At 39.1% G+C, this 21,222-nt stretch overlaps 1 protein-coding gene across 1 annotated transcript in view; it reads right to left on the bottom strand.

Moving 5' to 3' along the window:
* LMX1A (LIM homeobox transcription factor 1 alpha) overlaps nucleotides 1-16,942 on the bottom strand; it is a 153,023-nt gene extending 136,081 nt beyond the window's left edge. Inside the window, exons 1-3 of the mRNA XM_082266472.1 lie at nucleotides 16,836-16,942; nucleotides 14,445-14,526; nucleotides 11,183-11,369 (exon numbers count right to left, since the gene is read on the bottom strand). Of these exons, the coding sequence (XP_082122598.1) occupies nucleotides 11,183-11,369; nucleotides 14,445-14,517 (260 nt within the window). The 5' untranslated portion in view covers nucleotides 14,518-14,526; nucleotides 16,836-16,942. The remainder of the gene's footprint in view (nucleotides 1-11,182; nucleotides 11,370-14,444; nucleotides 14,527-16,835) is intronic.
* Nucleotides 16,943-21,222: the final 4,280 nt, after the last annotated feature.

The following is a 21,222-nucleotide window of genomic DNA, read 5'->3' as shown; positions in this document are numbered from 1 at the left end:
TGAAAATAAGACCTCCTCCGAACATAAGGTCTCACCGATAATAAGGCCCCCCGAACCTACCGTAACTCTGGACTCTGGACCCTAGCGGCGGGCACAGCTCACTGTTGGCCCCAGCACAGCCGGAGCAGACAGGAAGTGCGTGGTCTCTTTTAATCAGAGAGCCCACGCCGCCGCCAGGACAAGCTGCCGCCTGCTGCTCGCTCTGCACTGACTGAGTCTGGCTGACTCACAAATAGACAGTGAGTCGCGCGGGGCAGGAGTCGGGCACATTGTGTGGACACACAGGGGTAAATGAGGTAGGAGGGAAATGTGTGATAAAGGGTTGGGGTGGATGTCTGGTGAAGGTGTCCACTGGCACAGGGGTGGGGGGAGTGGGATCACTTAAAATGACACAGGAGGATCAGAGGGGGCAATCAAAATGACACAGGAGGATGTAATTTGCTGGTTTGTGATGACAACTACTACCGTACCTTATACAGGTAATAAATTTCCTTTTTTTTGGTTCAACAATAAATGTGTACCGTATTCTTCTTCATGGAAAAATAAGACATCCCCTGAAAATAAGACCAAGCGCATCTTTTGTGGCAAAATGTAATATAAGACACTGTCTTACTTTCAGGGAAACAGGGTATGTAGTACAAAGGCCTGCCTTATAGGATACAATTGAAAGTGTTGTTTAGTTTTGACCCCATATTATATGGTTTATGGTAAATCTAACAGAAAATTGTACAAGAAAATTGAACATGTATGGCCAGCCTAAGCCTAGACCGGCTGAGTGACATCGGCCAACAGTGGAATTTAGCCCCCTGTCGACTGAAAATAGGTCACAGGAGTGCAGAACGAATTGCACTACTTTGACCTACAGGAGAATTATAGCCAAAATAGTACCATTCTTTTTTTCTAAATTTGATTTCTACTATGTGAAGGGATGAGGTGCCAACACCTACCCATCAAGGTACCCATAGGTACACTGATGCATTGACATCCCTTTTTTAAAGGACATTTCACACCAAGTGCACTGGGACTGTGCTGGACACCCTGACAAGACATTATAAAAGCCTTGTTCGCTATTGGGTCAGTTTACACCACTGTACTGTGCTGGTGTGCACTGAAAAAAGTACAGCATGCAGTACTTTGCTTTAAAAAATGACAGCAGTTTTCTCAATGCAGCATGTTGTGACGCAATCCACCGCATCACGCCATATTGCAACCAATAGAACATAAAGTGTTACTAAACCCAGAACCTGCATTTACTATATCTGGTCTCCCACAGTACACAGAACATGGAAATGCAATTATTTTAGTAAATATAAACTGCTAAATACCTTTTCTCATCAGCAGTATATAGCAGTCTTGTGACTTGTATCAGTTCCTAGTAAAGCTTTTAGGAGGAGTTTTAATTTTCCCCTGATGATGGCCTGATCCTCTGTCTGGGCATGTCTGGACAGTGCTGATTGGCCCTGTGCTGATCACATGCACTCTCCCAAGAAAAAAAAAAAAAACACTCTCTAGCAATACACACCAACTGAGCCTGTGCAGCCCATCCCCTGGCTCTGTAAATATCAAGTTATTTTTTTGGAGATAGTGAAAGAAGAGGAGGATCGGAGGAGACAGGATCAAACAGCCTTTATTCACAATGCAAAGGATTAACCCACTTTGGTTCCACAGTGAGTATAACAAGCATACTTTACTGCATATAAAGCCTGATTTTCCTGTTGTGGGTTTAGTAACACTTTAATGAAATGTCACGTATGACATTTTAATACGGTTCTAGCGAAAAAAAATAGTAAACAGTGTGATGTGCGAGGATCAGCTCATTGGCACTGTATCCTTCCAGCACACACCAACAACTCTGTGTTCAGCACGGCTTCCGGTGTGAAAGAGCCCTTACAAGTTGCATTGCACTGATGCACATTTTTTTTCCATAGCAGAAGCCTAAATGCTTTATTTAGTTTAAGTGCTGTAGTTTGTTGCAGCATGTTGTCCTGCATTTAAATGCAGCGTGTTCCATATTCAGCCAGAACATTTCAACACCTGCATTGGTGTGAACCCATGGGGGCCTATTGTCCTATTGGAAATAATAAATTCCAGCTTGTCATTACTTTGGGCCTGCATTGAGCAAAGCAGTCCAACACAGCCCAACATCTCCAGCCTTAGGACAAACCCCTATAGAAGTCCATGGGGGTGTAAAGCAAAGGTATAGCTAGGACCATAGGCGTGCGCACAGGGTGTGCCAGGTATGCCTGGGCACACCCATATCACCCAGTGTGCTGCAGATTCCCCCTGTTAAGAACCCCTGATATTTCACCAAAGCTCCCCTAACAGGGCTCCGAAAAAAAAATGAAATTGTAAATAATATAAAATAAAATAATAAAAATAAAAAATACTGACACCTTACACAGCCCTACTGACACCTAACTCTGCCCTGCTGACACCAGCCACTGCTCAAATGACACCGGCAATATATATACACATGCACATGTATATGCATTTGCACTTTGGGGTGCACACCCTAATGCAATAGGCTGTGCACACCTATGGCTAGGACAGTGAGATTTGTGGCACAGGATGTAAACATACACCAAAGTCCGGGTCTATCAGATCAAAGTGTTTATGTATCTGTGGAGGGAAAGAATGGGTTAGGTAAAGTCAAGGCAAAGGGGAAAAGTGCACTTATCCTTTAAATTCTGTTTAGCAACTCTTCCCTTGAAACCCAAACAGAAGATTCCTAATTCATAGTATTTGAAGAATTGGAGATTACAGAAAATATAGAATCTCTGGGGGAGATTTACTAAAACTGGAGCACTCAGAATCTGGTGCAACTGTGCATGGTAGCCAATCAGCTTCTAACTTCAGCTTGTCCGATTAAGCTTTGACAATGAAACCTGGAAGCTGATTGGTTCCTATGCAGAGCTGCACCAGGTTTTGCACCAGCCAGTTTTAGTAAATAACCCCCTCTGCATCTAGATTCTAAGTTGGCAGAAGACTGTGATTATTCTGGCTTTGGAAACACATTCAGTACCCTGGACAGGTCACCAAATGTATGTAGGTGCATTAATAAACTGATTGGTACAATCCACAGGCTATAGGTAGAATAAGCTCTATAATATTTCACAGGTATTCTTATAAAAAAAAAAATCAAGCCATTATAGCAGCAGGAAGATTTTACACCTAAATTAACTATTTTTATTAATTTAGAGGTTCTATGTAAGCAAATTTCACTTAGTAAAACTTGAAAGGAAACAACACTGCACTTTCTTTGAGTTCAGAACTTGACATTCGGTTTATAAAACTTTTTCATATACAGATTTAAAGAGTTTCATTCTAATTGTAATATAATATAATATAATATAATATAATATAATTGCCGATTTTATTTGCTGGAAATCGACTGTTGAGATTACAGGAAAAACACAAAGGGGTTAATGTACTAAGGGCAAATAGACTGTGAACTTTGCAAGTGCAGTTGCACTCTGCAAACACAGTTTCTCCAGAGCTTAGTAAATAAGGGGAAGCTCGGCCGACTTCCATCATCCAATCAATGCAAGCAAAAATGCCGTTTTTTTTTCTTTGTATGTGATTTTTGATATTCTTTGCAAAATGAAGCTTCATGTCATTAAATAATCCGCAGCAACTGCACTTGCAAAGTGCACAGTCTTTTTTTTTTTTAACAATTCAACCTTATTGGGTTACTTTACCTTCACAAAAAAAAAAAAAACAGAAAAATATATTCCAAGCCCAGCACTAATAATGAAGAACATAGCTTGTGTGTGATAAGCTTACATTGCTGTTGCCATACATTTATTCAAAGTTAAATCTAAAAAAAGACACACATTGATAAGATTTCTTACACTATGCTAACATTCAGATGTATTATCTACACCACTGAATACAGACAATAGTACACTGTCACATTTGGCCAAAATGATATCAACTAAATTCTGATAAATTCCCAGGTTTTTACAAATAATTTGTGAATGTTGCCAAAACCTTTATACAGATGAACTAGCCATAATATCTAGCGCCCATTGTCATTTAGAACAAATACATGTAACTATAATGTTTCATTTTAATTTTCATAGGTTGATTTACTAAGGAAGGAGAGGATGTTCACTTAGCTTAATGAATAAAGTGAAGCTGTATTAAAGTGTATGTAAACCCTCACCTTATAAAACAACCCATTCAATTTAAAATAGAAATGAAAGGCAAAACATGTGTGCATGGATATAAAAAAAAAAAAAAACAGATAAACACGTTCTTCCCCTTTTTTAAGTGATCACATATCCTCTGTTCTCAGCTGCATAAGAGCTGGGGGAGGAGAAACCACAGCACACTAATCCTCTCAGTGAAAGGATGTGCAGTGGAGAGGGGGGGGGGGGGGTGTCAGGACATGTGTGATCATTGAAGGAGAGCAGCCTGAGTTCCCAGCACAGCTAGAGAACTGACCATTGCTGTGCTCTCATGCCTAGTTTGGTCAGATTTTAATAGGAGAGCAGAGGAACTGGCAGGAACCCCAGGGATTTCACACAAAGGAAGCAACACAAAGAGAACAGGAAACTTTTTTATACAAGTACATGGTACAGCAGGCACATATCAGGAATATGAAATGTTGGTCAGTCTGTCAAAGTCTATGAAAATCTGACAGTTGCTGCAGCTGGACGGTGCTGGAGAATGAACTTAGCTGTACAGAAGCTAATTGGATCATGCTTTGCTGGAATTTTTTCGCCTTCCTCTGGATCAACTGCGGGTATAGGATTGTGTATATGGGATTGTATGGTTGGGTTTTCTTTTTTTGTTGTTTTTTTTGTTTTTTTATTGGTTGAGCCGGATGGACTTGTGTCTTTTTTCAACCTGACTAAGGCCCAGTTCACACTGGGGCGATCCGACTTCCCGGGGCGACCTCCGAGGTCGCGGTGCGAGCAGCGCGTCGCGACCTCGGAGTGGCCGGCACGGACTTCATAACATTGAAGTCTATTCCGGTCGCTCTGGGTCGCCCCAAGAAGCTCCGGACCCTTTTTCTAAGTCGGAGCGACTTGTGTCGCTCCTATTAGAACGGGTCCGCAGCTTCTCTATGGAAGGCGACCTGTGAGGCGACCAGGTCGCCTCACAGGTCGCCCCAGTGTGAACGGGGACAATCTATGTAACTATGTAAGAAGTTTAGGGCAGTATGCACAGTAGACTTCTTGGGCTTCCAGCATTTATCCCTGAATGCATACTGCCCTAACCATTTGTATAGTTAAAGTGGATGTAAAGACACAAGGTTTTTTACCTTCATGCATTCTATGCATGAAGGTAAAAGATCTTCTGTGTGCTGCTCCCCCCACAGCTCTAATTAATACTCAATTGAGCCCCCTCTTGATCAAACAATGTCCATGACAGCTTTGCCTCTCCAGGAATTCACACTCCTGACTGGCTTTTGATGCAGCAGGAGCCATTGGCTCCCACTGCTGCCAATCACAGCCAGTGAGCCAATCAGGAGATGGAGGGGCGGGGCCAGGAGTGTGCCTGCTTGGGTGCCTCCAGAGCAAGCCACTTGCTGTCGGGGCACCCGGCAGTAGGGAGGAGCCGGCGCACCGGTGTGGGACCTGAGAAGAGGAGGATCCGGGCTGCTCTGTGCAAAACAAACTGTACAGAGAAGGTAAGTATAACATGTTTGTTAATTAAAAAAAAAAAAAGTCCTAATATTGCTTTAAGTGCTCCGTGCAGTCCCATGCAGCTGTGCCAGCTGTCAGACTCTCATAAGCAGCTGGACCTGAGCAGACCTTTGACCAACACCTGTGCCTTCCACCCACCAGAGCCCCATGCACCGGGGCTAAATGTCAGTGTGCATGGGGCTTATAGCATGTGTAGGCTAATTAAAAAGAAGAAGAGTTTTTTTATGATTGGATGTTTGAAGCAAAAATACTGCACATTCACCTTATTCACTAAAACCCATAAAGAAGTCCCTCTTTTTTTTCGTTCAATCAGTGGGTTGAACAAAAAAAAAGACTCGATTTCACCATCAACACATTTGAGCAATATTCTTTGCTGCGCTATTGCATTGCATATTTATTGGTGGATCTAAAGGAGATTGTAACACGTGTGGTAAGCTTAAAAAGCAGCAGACTCTTACGAATATCAAATCCCCTTAACGCCAGCGCCTCCCAGCCCTTTAAGGGTTTCTGATGCCAGGAGAGGAGGTTTATGATCATGTGACCGCCATGATTGGCTGCCACATCAGTCACATGATCGGAAAGCTCCTGATCGCAATTAGCTTTCTATTAGGGGCCGGTAACCGTGCTGTTAACCTCTTCACGCCAACCTTCTTGGCAGGTGGGCCTTGACGCTGAGCAGCCGCATATTTGCGTACCAAATGTAAACAAACCTGTGCCAATAGCACGCGCCCTTTGTTCTCCGCGGAGGGCACGTGCTATTGGCACAGGTTTGTTTACATTTTGGTACGCAAATATGCGCCCTTTCAGCATCAAGGCCCACCTGCCGAGAAGCCGCATATTTGCGTGCTGTGGGCGTGAAGAGGTTAACGGTTACTTAGGCTGCCCTAATGCATGTTACTGTAATAATGACACTGGCAGGGAAGGGGTTAACCAAGGGGCGATCAAAGGGTTAAGTGTGAGTCTAGGGGAGTGTTTTCTAACTGTATGGGGGAGGGCCTTGTGAAATGAACACAGAGACCTGTGATTCTATATACAAGGATCACAGGAGCACTGTGTTCATTTCATAGAGAACAACAGTCAGCTGTGTTTACAACAGCTGACCGGTGTTCTCTCTCAGCGGGGAACGATTGCGGGTGCCTGGCGGCAATTGCAGCTGCCGGTCCTGTGGATCTGCATCCCCGCTGCCTAGTGGGGGCAGGCACGCACCACCGGTATATATGCAGGGGGTGGTCGGCAAGTGTTTAAAAAATGATTCCAAGTAAAATGTGAAACAAAACAGGGAGCTGTCTCTAAAGATTTTCATTTATCCAGCTCATGGTATATCTAGCAGGAGTTAGTGCCAGTTCACATTGGTGCGATGCGGGAACCCTGCGAATCCACTGCGGGTTCCCACATCACACCTGACTCGCAAGCAGTTCACACTGCCATATACAAACTGCTGGGAGTGTCAATACAAAGTTAACGATCCCCCCAGATTAGTTCACATATCACAGTGCGAACTGTCAGTTCGGACATGAATCGGAGCGCATAGGTGTGAACACCCATGTGATGCGATTCTGGTGCGGACAAAAAAAGGGTCTTGCGCGACTTTGGTCTGAATGCGATGCAAATTCAGCCATGTTGTCTGCATGGCTAAATTCGCAATGCACAGACATTGCATGGGATTTGCATAGCAGTCCGGTGCGAATCACATGCGATGTCTCACATCGCAAATGTTTGAACCGGCACTTAGTCACATGCAACTGGACATGTTCTGTAATTTTGAGGATGTTTCATCGCTTGTCCAAGCCACTTCTTCAGTTTCTGAACTGACAAAAGGTGAGCTATAGATGTTATCCAGCAAATTGGTAAAATAAAATTATCTTTTATAATCAATGTTTTCTGCAATCCACTAAAGGTAGAATGCAAAGAGTACCACACATGATCATTGAAAAGGCATTTTCTAAATCAGGTTCTGCTTAGCTCCCTCTTTCTCTCCTGCAGGTATCACCAGTCACATTTCAGCTTCTAGAGCAGATTTGAATCTGATTTGTGACTTTCCAATTCTTATCTATTAAAGTGTTACTAAACCCACAACAGTAAAATCAGTCTGTATATGCAGTAAATCATGCTTGTTATACTCACTTTGAAACCTAAGGGGTTAATCCTCTACATTGTGTAAAAAGGCGGTTGATTCTGTCTTCTCTGATCATCCCCTTCTTCCACGGTCCCCAGTCTATCTGCTGATAGAACTAAGCCTTGGGACAGGCTGCACATGCTCAGTTTGGTGTGTATTGCTAGAGAGTTTTTTTTTTTTTGGGGAGGCAATCAGCACTGTCCAGACAGAGGGTCAGGGATCACGCAGCCTCATAGCACAATAAGGGGAGAATGAAAATTCCTCCTACAAGTTTTAACCAGACACTGATACAAGTCACAAGACTGTTCTAACTGCTGATGAGAAAAGATATTTAGCAGTTTATATTTACTAAAATAATTGCATTTCCATGTTCTGTGTACTGTGGGAGACCAGATATAGTGAATGCAGGTCCTAGGTTTAGTAACACTTTTAATCTTTGTAACCTACACTGGGTGTAATTAAAAATGCCTCTGCTGTATCATGAGCAGAAGTTTTAGATATTGCCCACAAAGAGTACCTCAATGGATTGGTGCAGAACAGCATGGATGGCATGAATAGTTGACTTGCTATTATGATAGATTGTGCTGTCTGAATGCAGTTAAAGGTTTTAAACTCAGTTTAAATTATGAGTACCTTTGAAGTTAAAATATCACAAAACCCACATCACAAAAAACTATCAATAGATGCTGTATTACATGTTGTTCATAATCACTCACAGCCCACTCCCTCCCTCTTCTTAAATGACCACTAAGCTGCTAAACGCAATGGGGCAGGATATACAGTGCTGTATCTTGGCCTAGGCCAACAAGGCCCAGGCCTAGGGCGGCACTTTGCAGGGGGGCAGCAAAAAAAGCTGCACCCTGCACGAATAAAAAACAGCCTCCTCCCGGGTCCCACACGAAAAGGGTCTTCGTCGGCTTGAGCTACACTTTTAATATAGTGCCAGTCTTATGGGGTGAATTGGGCCAGAGGGCAGAGTCCAGGAGGCAAATCAGTCTGGCAACTCCATAAAGCGGTCAGTGATGAGGCTGCACAGATGGGCACTGATGAGGCTGAACGTGTGGGAACTGATGAGGCTATGCTGATGGGCACTGATAGACTTGTGGTCTGTGGTTCACAGATGACAGGGTTGTAAACAGTAAAGGGCGTGGCCTTTACAGGAAGGGGTGGGTCATATGTAAATTAGGGGATGCACAAGTTTAGTCAGGCCTAGGGCAGTACAAAACCTAAATACACATGTAGATTGATGGAGGCTTCACCTCCCTCGTATTCTAAAACGCAGGCTGGAGGGGCGTAACACAGCCTGTGACTGGCTTATTATAAAGATTTGATATAATTTATTCATTTTTACTATGTATTCCATGTTATATATATATATATATTTTTTTTTTCTTTTAATAATTACAGTGCCATCATTAACATACAGAAATTGAAGGGATAGTGTCATTTAAACAGTGTGTGTTAAGTATCACTTTATGCAATTAGCAATGAAAACTTGATCATGCAGCAATTCACAACTCAGAAGATAAATCTATGTTACATGTAATTCCAATTCACTCTGACTTCTGCCATGTATGTCTTTTCTATGCAACTTATTTTTGTAAATTCAAATAAAAAGGCTCAAAAAACATACAATGCCTGCTGCCAATTGTTCTGCAGTGCCATCAACAGAGAACATCTTTTTTCCAATCACTCAATATTGTGATTTTCCTTGATATGTAACATATTGCTTCAAAGTTATTCTGTCATTATATACCTACCTGGTTAGAAACCTCCAATTTTATCAGCATCTGCCATTCTTTAATCTATGGGCCACACTCACATTTCAAAAAGACCAAAACTACAGGGCCCAAGGAGCAGAGATTATACACATTTATTATGCATTTCTCAGCAATGTAAGTATCAAAATGACAGATGTCAATAAAGAAGTGCAAATTGGGGTTGATTTTCTAAAGGAGTAGAGGCTGCTCATCCAAATGTATGTTCAATTTGCAAAGTGAATGGAAGTAAATAAAATTAACATGTGTCAACTTGAGTCCCCCATTATTAAAAATTGTATTTTTTTATATATTATACATTTTTTTATATAATATTACAATATTATATATAATATATAACATTAATATTGTAATATTTACTGCACTTAGCGCAGTAATAATTTAATTTTTTATTTACATTTTTCATTTACTTTTTCAAAAGGACAGTCTCTACTCCTTTAGTAAATAAATGCCACGAAAAATCAAGGGCTTTTAAAATTGTATCAGAAAGCTAAAACTTATTTAAAAAGCCTCTAAATATTTTGGGTCAAAAGTCACCCATGACTAGCTCTTGCAGTTGCAGGTAATCTAAATGACTGACTTCAGCAAGAAGAGGAAACTTGGTGACCTTCCAGCAAAAATATTGTACTTGTACAAACTCTTATCCCTTCTGGTGCAAAAAGAAACAAATAGTGATCTTATCTGATATTAGATTGGGGAAATACACCCTAAAATTGTCTCACAGCTGCACATCTACAATGTACAATACAAATATCCATACTGTTATTGCAGCAATATAATAGCATATATATCATATCATATAAATCATTATATAATATACATCACTTTGCCATCAATAAGGAGGTTCAACAATATATATTCTATTCTTGCAAATAGTATACTATGGCATCACACTGCATAAAGTATAATGTATACTGCACAAAAGCTAACCAGCGAAAACACTGCTTATGTTATTTATCATAATGTTTTCAGGCGTGAATTGATCTGAAATTGTCAAAGAAGGATCTGGATACAAAAACAATGTCCAAATGACCATAAACATGTAGTTATGACTAAGGGCTTATAGGCTGAAACGCGTCAACTGATCTTATCAGCAGTTGTGTTCTGTGGTTCCTGAATAAAGATGAAGATTTTTTAAGCGCAACTACCGGTGTGCGGATCATCTTTCTATATAAACATGTAGCACCATTCATATCACAATGGGCTCACTTAACAAAGCTTTAACATAAGGATAATGGGTTTTTATTTCAGCCATGTGAATGTAATGAATAATGGGCTTAGCTGAAAATAACTGCCACTTTTTTTTTGTAAATAAGGGTCTAGTGTGTTAGCTTTGTAGGCTTAGCCTATTGATTCTTATTATGATGTAAAAAAACAGCAGGAAAGGTGTGTCTCCTGGCAACCAATCAGATTGCATCTGTCATTTTTCTGGTTGGTACAAAGCAGGTGTACACAGAAGTCTGCTGTCGGTAAAATCTCCAGCTTTTTATTAGGCAGTGCCATAATATATGTCATCATGAGGTCACACTGCACAGGTGCCTTGTTGCACAAATCAAGTCGCTATTCCAAAAAAGCAAAGGCTGACATTGATACAACATTGTTATAGGAGCCATATCTGGTTTGTAGGGACTTACTTTTCATAGTCAGCCCTGCAGTAAAGTTTCTTGTCTCGGTAGAAGCAGCTGCTCTCCAGGGGTTCTTTGCAGGCACAGCACTGAGCACACTGTTCATGCCATAGACTGTCACTGATCCTCAGGAGGAAGCGATCACAGATCGCCCGATCACAGCCCTCACACACCCACTTCTGATCCAGAGCTCGTCCTGCCATAGAAGAGGACAGATTGATAAGTCTCCACTGTTATGCAACTTCTATACATAATCCCCATCATCAGATGTACACGATCTATCATTTACTGCCTTCCTGTATATGTTGGCTCTATAAGTCTCCAGCCAGCCAGGCACATCGAGGCGCTTTGTTCCTCCACAACCCTAAATTGTATCCATAATTGCTCATTAAAGTCAAAAAAGAAAAGTCATTAAAGAAAGCCATGTGTTCGATCCTGTACAATAATAATAATAATAATAATAATAATAATAAAATTATTCGATCAATGTCTGATCAGATATGTCGACAGTCTGTGTTGCTAATTATCTCAAACACATACGTATAGTGAGCCTATTAGTGACAATTTAGTACAAACGGGGGGTTGCAATGATGTGTATATTGTAATAATGTTGTAGAATTGATTTTAATGGTAGAACAAATATCCAATGTAAAAGTGTGACAAGTGATCCCTCATTTCTTCCATAAGATCATTATTCCCCTACTGGACTACAGACACCTCCCCTCCATCATTTTACAATAAATACAAAATCATTCAATATGACATAGTGATATTGTAAAACAATCCTTTTGTTTGTTTGTTTGTATCTCTGTTTCCATATTTCTCATTTCTATTCTTGTTCATTTAGAATAGTTTACAATGTATTACTTAGATGTGAAAGTCTATGATACATTCTCAGAGAGTTTGTTACAAGTACTATGCAATCTCTTTTAAAACTACGCAGCATTTATTTACTGCACCCGTTTATTGCTTTATATGTGTTGATTCGGGTAAACTGTGTATTTCATCCGATTATCTCATTCATCCATCCATCCATCCATCCTCCATATTCCTGCTGAGCCTCCCGAATGTCATTGTGCCAATTTCACTGACCCCAAGCTGTCAAGGTGACTTTGTCTTGGGATCTGAATAAAGTTGGGCCCCTATAAAGTACAGTGTGTATATATCTGGATTTATTACATATATCTGCTAATCTACATTTCCTTTATCGTTCACACATTCAACACTGAGAACTAGTAAAGGGTGTATGCCCCTGGATGAGCAGATATATGAATCGGATTCCCTCTACTGAGAGGGGTCTCTCAGCTGCTGAGAAATCTCATAAAAACATAATAGATGTAACCCTCAGGCATGAGGGCCAGCAAGGGTTAATATTCTTTATTAGATCTGTAGAGCCCGAGGTGTGAGTCTTGAACCCAACTTCATTACTGTGTGTGTGGATGAGGGTGGAGGGATACTGTCATCTATCTATCTATCTATCTATCTATCTATCTATCTATCTATCTATCTATCTATCTATCTATCTATCTATCTATCTATCTATCTATCTATCTATCTATCTATCTATCTATCTATCTATCTATCTATCTATCTAGTATATATATATATATATATATATAGCTAGTATTTGTATTCATGAATAGTCAAACACTTAAAAAAACACTTAAAAATAAAGCACATACAAAAGAGAAAAAGCTACTGTATTTACATGAATATATATATATATATATATATATATATATATATATATATATATATATATATATATATATATATATATATATATTCATGTAAATACAGTAGCTTTTTCTCTTTTGTATGTGCTTTATTTTTAAGTGTTTGACTATTCATGAATTTTTAATGATGGGTAAAGTCAAATTATCCGATAACTGCATGTTTCTTTCTTTTTTCTGTTTATCTATCTATCTATCTATCTATCTATCTATCTATCTATCTATCTATCTATCTATCTATCTATCTATCTATCTATCTATCTATCTATCTCTAGTATTTGTATTCATTAATGGCCCCAAAGGCACACCTAAAATGAAGCACATATAAAAGAGTAATAGCTACTGTATTTACAGCATATATATATATATATATATATATATATATATATATATATATATATATATATATATATATATATATATATATATATATATATATATATATATATATATATATGTATATATATATATTATATATATAATGGATAAAGTCAAATGATCCTATAACTGCAGCCCCAAATTTCTTTCTTTCTTTCTTTCAATCTTTCTTTCTTTTTTTTCTTTCTTTCTTTCAATCTTTCTTTCTTTTTTTTCTTTCTTTCTTTCTTTCTTTCTTTCTTTCTTTCTTTCTTTCTTTCTCTAATTTTTGGATTTTCATTAGTATTAATCGATGGCCCAAAAGACATACCTCAAAAATATTTTTGGCTAATCACATAGACAGCTCTGTATATAGACGTATAACATGCCACCAATAATCTAAAGTCAAATAATAATCCTATTATTGTATCTCTTTCTCCCTCCCTCTATCTAGCCATATATCTTTATGTTTTTCAATAAGGCTCAGTTCAGTGAACCCAGTTAGTAACCTATATTAAAAAAAAAAAAAAAGATATAAATATAGACATAAGTCCAAAAAAATCCTATAAATGTCTTTCTTTCTTTCTTTCTTTCTTTCTTTCTTTCTTTCTTTCTTTCTTTCTTTCTTTCTTTCTTTCTTTCTTTCTTTCTTTCTTTCTTTCTTTCTTTCTTTCTTTCTTTCTTCCTTTCTCTCTTTTCTTTTTATCTCATCTTTATGTTTTTCAAGAACCCAGTCCAAAAAACCTAGTAATTTTTATTCTTTCTACCTACTTATCCAATAAGTCTTCATCTCCTTTATGTTAATGATCATATACATCGTTTATATGCCTCCAGTTTTGGATGTACCAACGTTTTAAACCCGTTAGCATGTTTATATTATATTAGCTGTGATCTAATTCCATATACAGATTTACAATCGATCGTACGATGCCTTTTACATACACATTCAAATTCCAGATTTTAACAACGTCAAACTTCCGAATAAAAATCTTTGAACCTAAGACGTAATGGGTGACCTGTAATATTCACATATCTTGTGATAATAGAATTATTGTGATATACAACAAACTATTCGATCCATAGACACACACACAGCTCTCCTGTCCTGATCTACAGCCGATGTCATAGGAGAATAAGCCCCGATCCTAATCCAAACCCCAGCCCTCACTGCCGACACTCACCGAATAAAGACAGATTGGCGGAGTTCTCAATGACATTCTGGATATTATCCCCCATTTTCAGCCCATCAAGCATGGTGAGACACTGAAAGTACAAACAACTCATCAGGGACCTGTACAAATGTAATAAAGTCTCAGCAGTCCATGGGAGACCTTCCCTGTACAGAGCAATGAAAATGTCATTATACCAATACAACAAACTCAAATGGATGGACTGCCTTTACAAGTCTGTTCTATATAGAGATTCAAATAGTCAAACTGATTCTTTAGTTTAAAAAAATATATATAATTCATCGGTATCTTTCATTTTCACAAATATCTAAATAACAATAATTGGTAATCAATTAGTTAGCGTATATACAAATTGCAGGCAGTGTGTAATTTAATAGTACATGGATAGTAATTGAATAATATTGGCATTTCTATAATTTTCTACAATATTATTAACATCGGTATTTTATTTACAAGAAAACAAGTTTTGGTTCTCCAATGTATACAGGAGAACATTACACATACTTTGGGATCTATTTAACAATGTTTTACCCAAAGTTCACATTCACATTTCAATTCGAAAAAACGTGTGAAGGGTGAAAGTGGTGTCAGTTTGGGTGAAAACACTGATAAAACGACCCTTTAGAAAATGCCTTATTTGACAGGACATCACTGCAAAGATAATTATTTTACTGGTATAATAAAATAACATTGTAATCAAATTAAAATAAAATGTGATAGATAAATGAATAGATAAACAAATAAATAGGCAATTAATTAATTAAGTAATTAATTGAAAGGCAGGTAAATCCAGGGCAACGATAAAGAGATACCCTAATGCACAGAAAAAAAATAGTTGCTTCATTAAAACAGGAAAAAAAAAGCATAACATTTTAGATGTTATGTTCATAGCACCCAATTAGAATTAATTCATAAAAAATAAAGATGATCATTAATTGGCTGCTGTAGAAAGCAACAAAAAGTTTTGAGCTAATTTTTGTTTCTCTAGTTTTGATGAGTCAATCCAAAAAGCTAAAGGAAAAATATATGACAGAAGATAGATAGATAGATAGATAGATAGATAGATAGATAGATAGATAGATAGATAGATAGATAGATAGATAGATAGATAGATAGATAGATAGATAGATAGATAGATAGATATGTTAAATACGTCCAAAGAGCAAAATGATAAGTATATGAAAGAGAGAGAGAGAAAGAAAGGAAAGGAAGAAAGAAAGAAAGAAAGAAAGAAAGAAAGAAAGAAAGAAAGAAAGAAAGAAAGAAAGAAAGAAAGAAAGAAAGAAAGAAAGAAAGAAAGAAAGAAAGAAAAGTAGAGGGAGAATTACATTAAAAAAACAGAATATAAATAGATAGATAGATAGATAGATAGATAGATAGATAGATAGATAGATAGATAGATAGATAGATAGATAGATAGATAGATAGATAGATAGATAGATAGATATGTTAAATAAGTCCAAAGTGCAAAGTGATAAGCATATGAAAGAAAGAAAGAAAGAAAGAAAGAAAGAAAGAAAGAAAGAAAGAAAGAAAGAAAGAAAGAAAGAAAGAAAGAAAGAAAGAAAAAAGCAAGAAAGAAAGAAAGAAATAAAGAAAGAAAGAAAGAAAGAAATAAAGAAAGAAAGAAAGAAAGAAAGAAAGGAAGAAAGAAAGAAAGAAAGAAAGAAAGAAAGAAAGAAAGAAAGAAAGAAAGAAAGAAAGAAAGAGAAAAAGTAGAGGGAGAATTGCATAAAAACAGAAGATAAATAGATAGAAGGATAGATAGATGGATAGATAGATAGATAGATAGATAGATAGATAGATAGATAGATAGATAGATAGATAGATAGATAGATAGATAGATAGATAGATAGAAATTTTAAATACGTCCAAAGGGCAAAATGATAAGTATATGAAAGAGAGAGAAAGAAAGAAAGAAAGAAAGAAAGAAAGAAAGAAAGAAAGAAAGAAAGAAAGAAAGAAAGAAAGAAAGAAAGAAAGAAAGAAAGAAAGAAAGAAAGAAAGAAAGAAAGAAAGAAAGAGTAGAGGGATAAAAACATAAAAAAAAAAACAGAAGATAAATAGATGGAAGGATAGATAGACAGATAGATAGATAGATAGATAGATAGATAGATAGATAGATAGATAGATAGATAAAAAGAAAGCACATATATAATATTAAAACCATACAGTAGGGAGTAGGATTATACAGATACCAATATTGCCTGTTTATTAAATGACATAAAATGGAATGAATCTCTGTAGAAAACAATCCCAGATGATAGAACTATTGATATTATCTCAGAGAGAGGGTGAGATCGGACAGACAGAGAGATAGAAGCAATAGATAGGTAGATGTGATAGATAATAGGGATTAGTGGGATCCGCTCGGACACTCACCCAGATGTGTGGTCAGTAGGAGGAGGTGATGGATAGTGGATAGTGATGGATGGGATATAAGGAGAGGAGTGCCTGTTTCCTCCTGACACTTGTCTCCTCCTCCTGCCCCCAGGTTAGAGGACAGCCCCTCTCCGCACACTGCGCTCCCTGACACCTGTCTGTCACTCTTCACTGGCCGCCTGCTGGGAGATCGGGAGTCCGGGCCGGGGACAGAGATGACATGTATGGGATACTTGCTGTGATCGGAGCTCAGTGATCCCTCTGTATGTCTCTCCTATGCAGTCACTGCTCTGCTCCGATGAGTGTAGAGGAGATCCTGGACATCACCTCCTCCCTCTATCAGAGAAAACTTCCTGATCTTCCTTCCAGTTTTCCTTCTTTCCTCTCCCAGACCCGCCTCTCCTTCTCCTCTCCCTGCCTGGACTACATGACTTCCTCAGCACACATCACTCCCAGCTTTCCTGCACTTCATTATCATTGTCAGTTTGGGAGATTCTACTATATACACTTTCCAGGAAGAAATCACACCTGATCCCAGCCCTGATCCCTATCTCATCTAATAGTGGCCATACATGCTTTGATTTGATCGCAGATCGATGTGAGATTCAATCAAGATGACCGAACTCACAAATAAACAGCCATTATTATTCATATTATTTTACAGGATTTACATACCTCCCAACTTTTTGAGATGGGAACAAGGGACACCTATAAGCAAAAGTATGTAGATATAGGACCCACCCCTTCTCACCCCCCTTAAAGGAGAACTAAATAAAAAAAATTAGTTAAATCCACAAATGCTTTCTTTTTCCCACTATTATTCCTTTATATTGGCTTTTGAAATTTACAAATGCAGAAATGTAGACATTGGATGAAAGGTTTAGCGTTGGCAAGTACTTCTTGAAAGAAAAATAATGCATTTTATATACAAGTATATAGATCAGAACAAAATGAGGGACAAATGAGGAGGAAAGAGGGACCGAGGGACTTTGTTCCAAATCAGGGACAGTCCCCCCAAATCAGGAACAGTCCCTCCAAATCAGGGACAGTCCCCCCAAATCAGGAAAAGTCCCTCCAAATCAGGGACAATCCCTCCAAATCAGGGACAGACCCTCCAAATCAGGGACAGTCCCTCCAAATCATGAAAAGCCCCTCCAAATCAGGGTCAGTCCCTCCAAATCAGGAAAAGTCCCTCCAAATCAGGGACAATCCCTCCAAATCAGGGACAGTCCCTCCAAATCAGGGTCAGTCCCTCCAAATCAGGGACAGTCCCTCCCAATCAGGGTCAGTCCCTCCAAATCAGGGTCAGTCCCTCCAAATCAGGAAAAGTCCCTCCAAATCAGGGACAGTCCCCCCCAAATCAGGAAAAGTCCCTCCAAATCAGGGACAGTCCCTCCAAAACAGGGACAGTCCCTCCAAACATGAGACAATCCCTCAAAATCAGGGACAATCTCTCAAAATCAGGGACAATCCCTCCAAATCAGGGACAGTCTCTCAAAATCAGGGACAATCCCTCCAAATCAGGGAAGTCTCTCACAATCAGGGACAATCCCTCCAAATCAGGGAAGTCTTTCAAAATCTGGGACAATCCCTCCAAATCAGGGACAGTCCCTCCAAATCAGGGTCAGTCCCTCCAAATCAGGGTCAGTCCCTCCAAATCAGGAAAAGTCCCTCCAAATCAGGGACAATCCCTCCAAATCAGGGACAGTCCCTCCAAATCAGGGACAGTCCCTCCAAATCTGGGACAATCCCTCCAAATCAGGGCCAGTCCCTCCAAATCAGGGTCAGTCCCTCCAAATCAGGGTCAGTCCCTCCAAATCAGGAAAAGTCCCTCCAAATCAGGGACAGTCCCCCCCAAATCAGGAAAAGTCCCTCCAAATCAGGGACAGTCCCTCCAAAACAGGGACAGTCCCTCCAAACATGAGACAATCCCTCAAAATGAGGGACAATCTCTCAAAATCAGGGACAATCCCTCCAAATCAGGGACAGTCTCTCACAATCAGGAACAGTCTCTCAAAATCAGGGACAGTCTCTCACAATCAGGGACAATCCCTCCAAATCAGGGAAGTCTTTCAAAATCTAGGACAATCCCTCCAAATCAGGGACAGTCCCTCCAAATCAAGGACAGTCTCTCACAATCAGGGACAGTCTTTCAAAATCTGGGACAATACCTCCAAATCAGGGACAGTCCCTCAAAATCAGGGACAGTTGGGAGCTATAAATTTAAATAGTGCCAACAGTTTGCGCAGCACATTACAAAGTTAGGGCAGACAGTACAGTTACAATGCAATTCAATACAGGAGGAATCGGAGGACCCTGCTCTTTAGAGTTTACAATCTATAGCTTTTCTTTCCATCAATAGACTCAGTTTCAATCAGATTCAATTAAAATGAGTTGATCGGCTAGGGTGTATTTTTATTGATCGTTTTGCATCAATCGGCAGCACTAGGATACTAAATTCATTGACGTAATCATATTTCAATCGATCAGATTATGAGATTACATGGTGGAAGCAGAGATCAATCGGATCTTAAATATTGATTAAAATCAACTTCCTATTAGTGATGTCGCGAACATAAAATTCGCTGTTCGCGAACGGCGAACGCGAACATCGGCGAATGTTCGCGAACCGGCGAACATTGCGAACCGCCATAGACTTTAATAGGCAGGCGAATTTTAAAACCCACAGGGACTCTTTCTGGCCACAATAGTAATGGAAAAGTTGTTTCAAGGGGACAAACACCTGGACTGTAGCATGCTGGAGAGGGATCACACAAAAAAAAGTTCTTAAAAATTGTAATTTTTTGATAGAGAGCCAATTATTGGAAAAATTAAAAAAAAAATAAAAATAAAAAATTTCTTTGGATTTAGCATCTGGGGGGTCTAAAAAGTGTACCTGTGAAGATTCAGCTCTGTAGCATGTCCGGAACCAGAAAAAAATTACGAATTAGGGTTAGGGCTAGGGTTAGGGTTAGGGTTAGGGTTAGGGCTAGGGTTAGGGATAGGGCTAGGGTTAGGGTTAGGGTTAGGGCTAGGGTTAGGGCTAGGGTTAGGGTTAGGGCTAGGGTTAGGGCTAGGGTTAGGGTTAGGTCTAGGGTTAGGGTTAGGTTTAGGGTTAGGGTTATTTTTATGGCTAGGCTTAGAGGCTTAGGGTTAAGGTTAGAAGGTTAGGGTTATGGTTAGAGGGTTAGGGTTAGGTTTAGTTTTAGGGGCTAGGGTTAGGGTTACGGTGAGATACTTAGGGTTAGAGTTAGTAGCCCTACCCCTAACCCTCTAACTCTAACCCTAAGCACTAAAAATAACCCTAACCTTAGCTCTGACCCTAACCCTAGCCCTAACCCTAACCCTAACCCTAGCCCTAACCCTGATTCTATTTTTTTTCTGGTTCTGGACATGCTACAGAGCTGAAACTTCACAGGTACACCTTTTAGACCCCCCAGACAATAAATCCAAAGAAATTATTTTTTTTTAAGTTTTTTTTTTTTTTTTTTTTTTTTTAAGTTTTCCAATAATTGGCTCTCTATCAAAAATGACAATTTTTAAGAACTTTTTTTGTGTGATTTAGTGTCTAGGGGGTCTAAAAAGTGTACCTGTGAAGTTTCAGCTCTGTAGCATGTCCAGAACCAGAAAAAAAATATAATTTTTCAGTAGAGCAGGGATGGTGGGAACCCCTTTTACACCTATATGATCTTTTTTTTCTGGTTCTGGACATGCTACATATATATATATATTAAAAAAATACTCAAATACCAGCCCTCAAAGGGGCTTTTAGGGACAATATATATATATATATATATACAAAAAAAACCTCAAATACCAGCCCTAGGAAGGGCTTTTTGGGGTGCTGTCCTTACAGCAGGAGTGTACCAAGAACACTGGCTAACAAGACCGGGAACTGTCCCCAGCTATAACAGCAGCAGCAGCACCAGCACTTTCCCTGCTCTCAGTAACACAGAAATGATCTAAGATGGATGCTGCCCTTGCTTATTTATAGGAGGTGGGAGGGTGTGGGAGGGAGGTATGCTGATTGGCCTGGAATGTGTCTGCTGACTGTGATGTTCAGGGTCAAAGTTTGCCTCAATGATGATGTATAGGAGGCGGACCGAACATCGCATATGTTCGCCCGCAGCGGTGAACGCGAACGTTCGAAGTTCGCCGGGAACCGTTCGCCGGCGAACCGTTCGGTACATCTCTACTTCCTATGCGTGGCATGCTGATCAAATGGGTTGTCAACTATAGACTGATTATTTCTATAGGAAGAGATTGATCATTTGTCGAAGCACATATGGCAATCATAAACTAACATAGGTTTGTAATTTAAAAAAAAAAAGAAAAAAAAAGTATCTGAGATTTGTTTTTGTATTTTTTTTTTTTGCAGAATTTGATT

The sequence above is a fragment of the Pelophylax lessonae genome (genome assembly GCF_965119305.1).
Source record: "Pelophylax lessonae genome assembly, chromosome: 8".
NCBI lineage: Eukaryota > Metazoa > Chordata > Amphibia > Anura > Ranidae > Pelophylax > Pelophylax lessonae.
The sequence above is the reverse complement of the archived record's forward strand: the minus strand, read 5'-3'. Positions and strand labels throughout refer to the sequence as shown.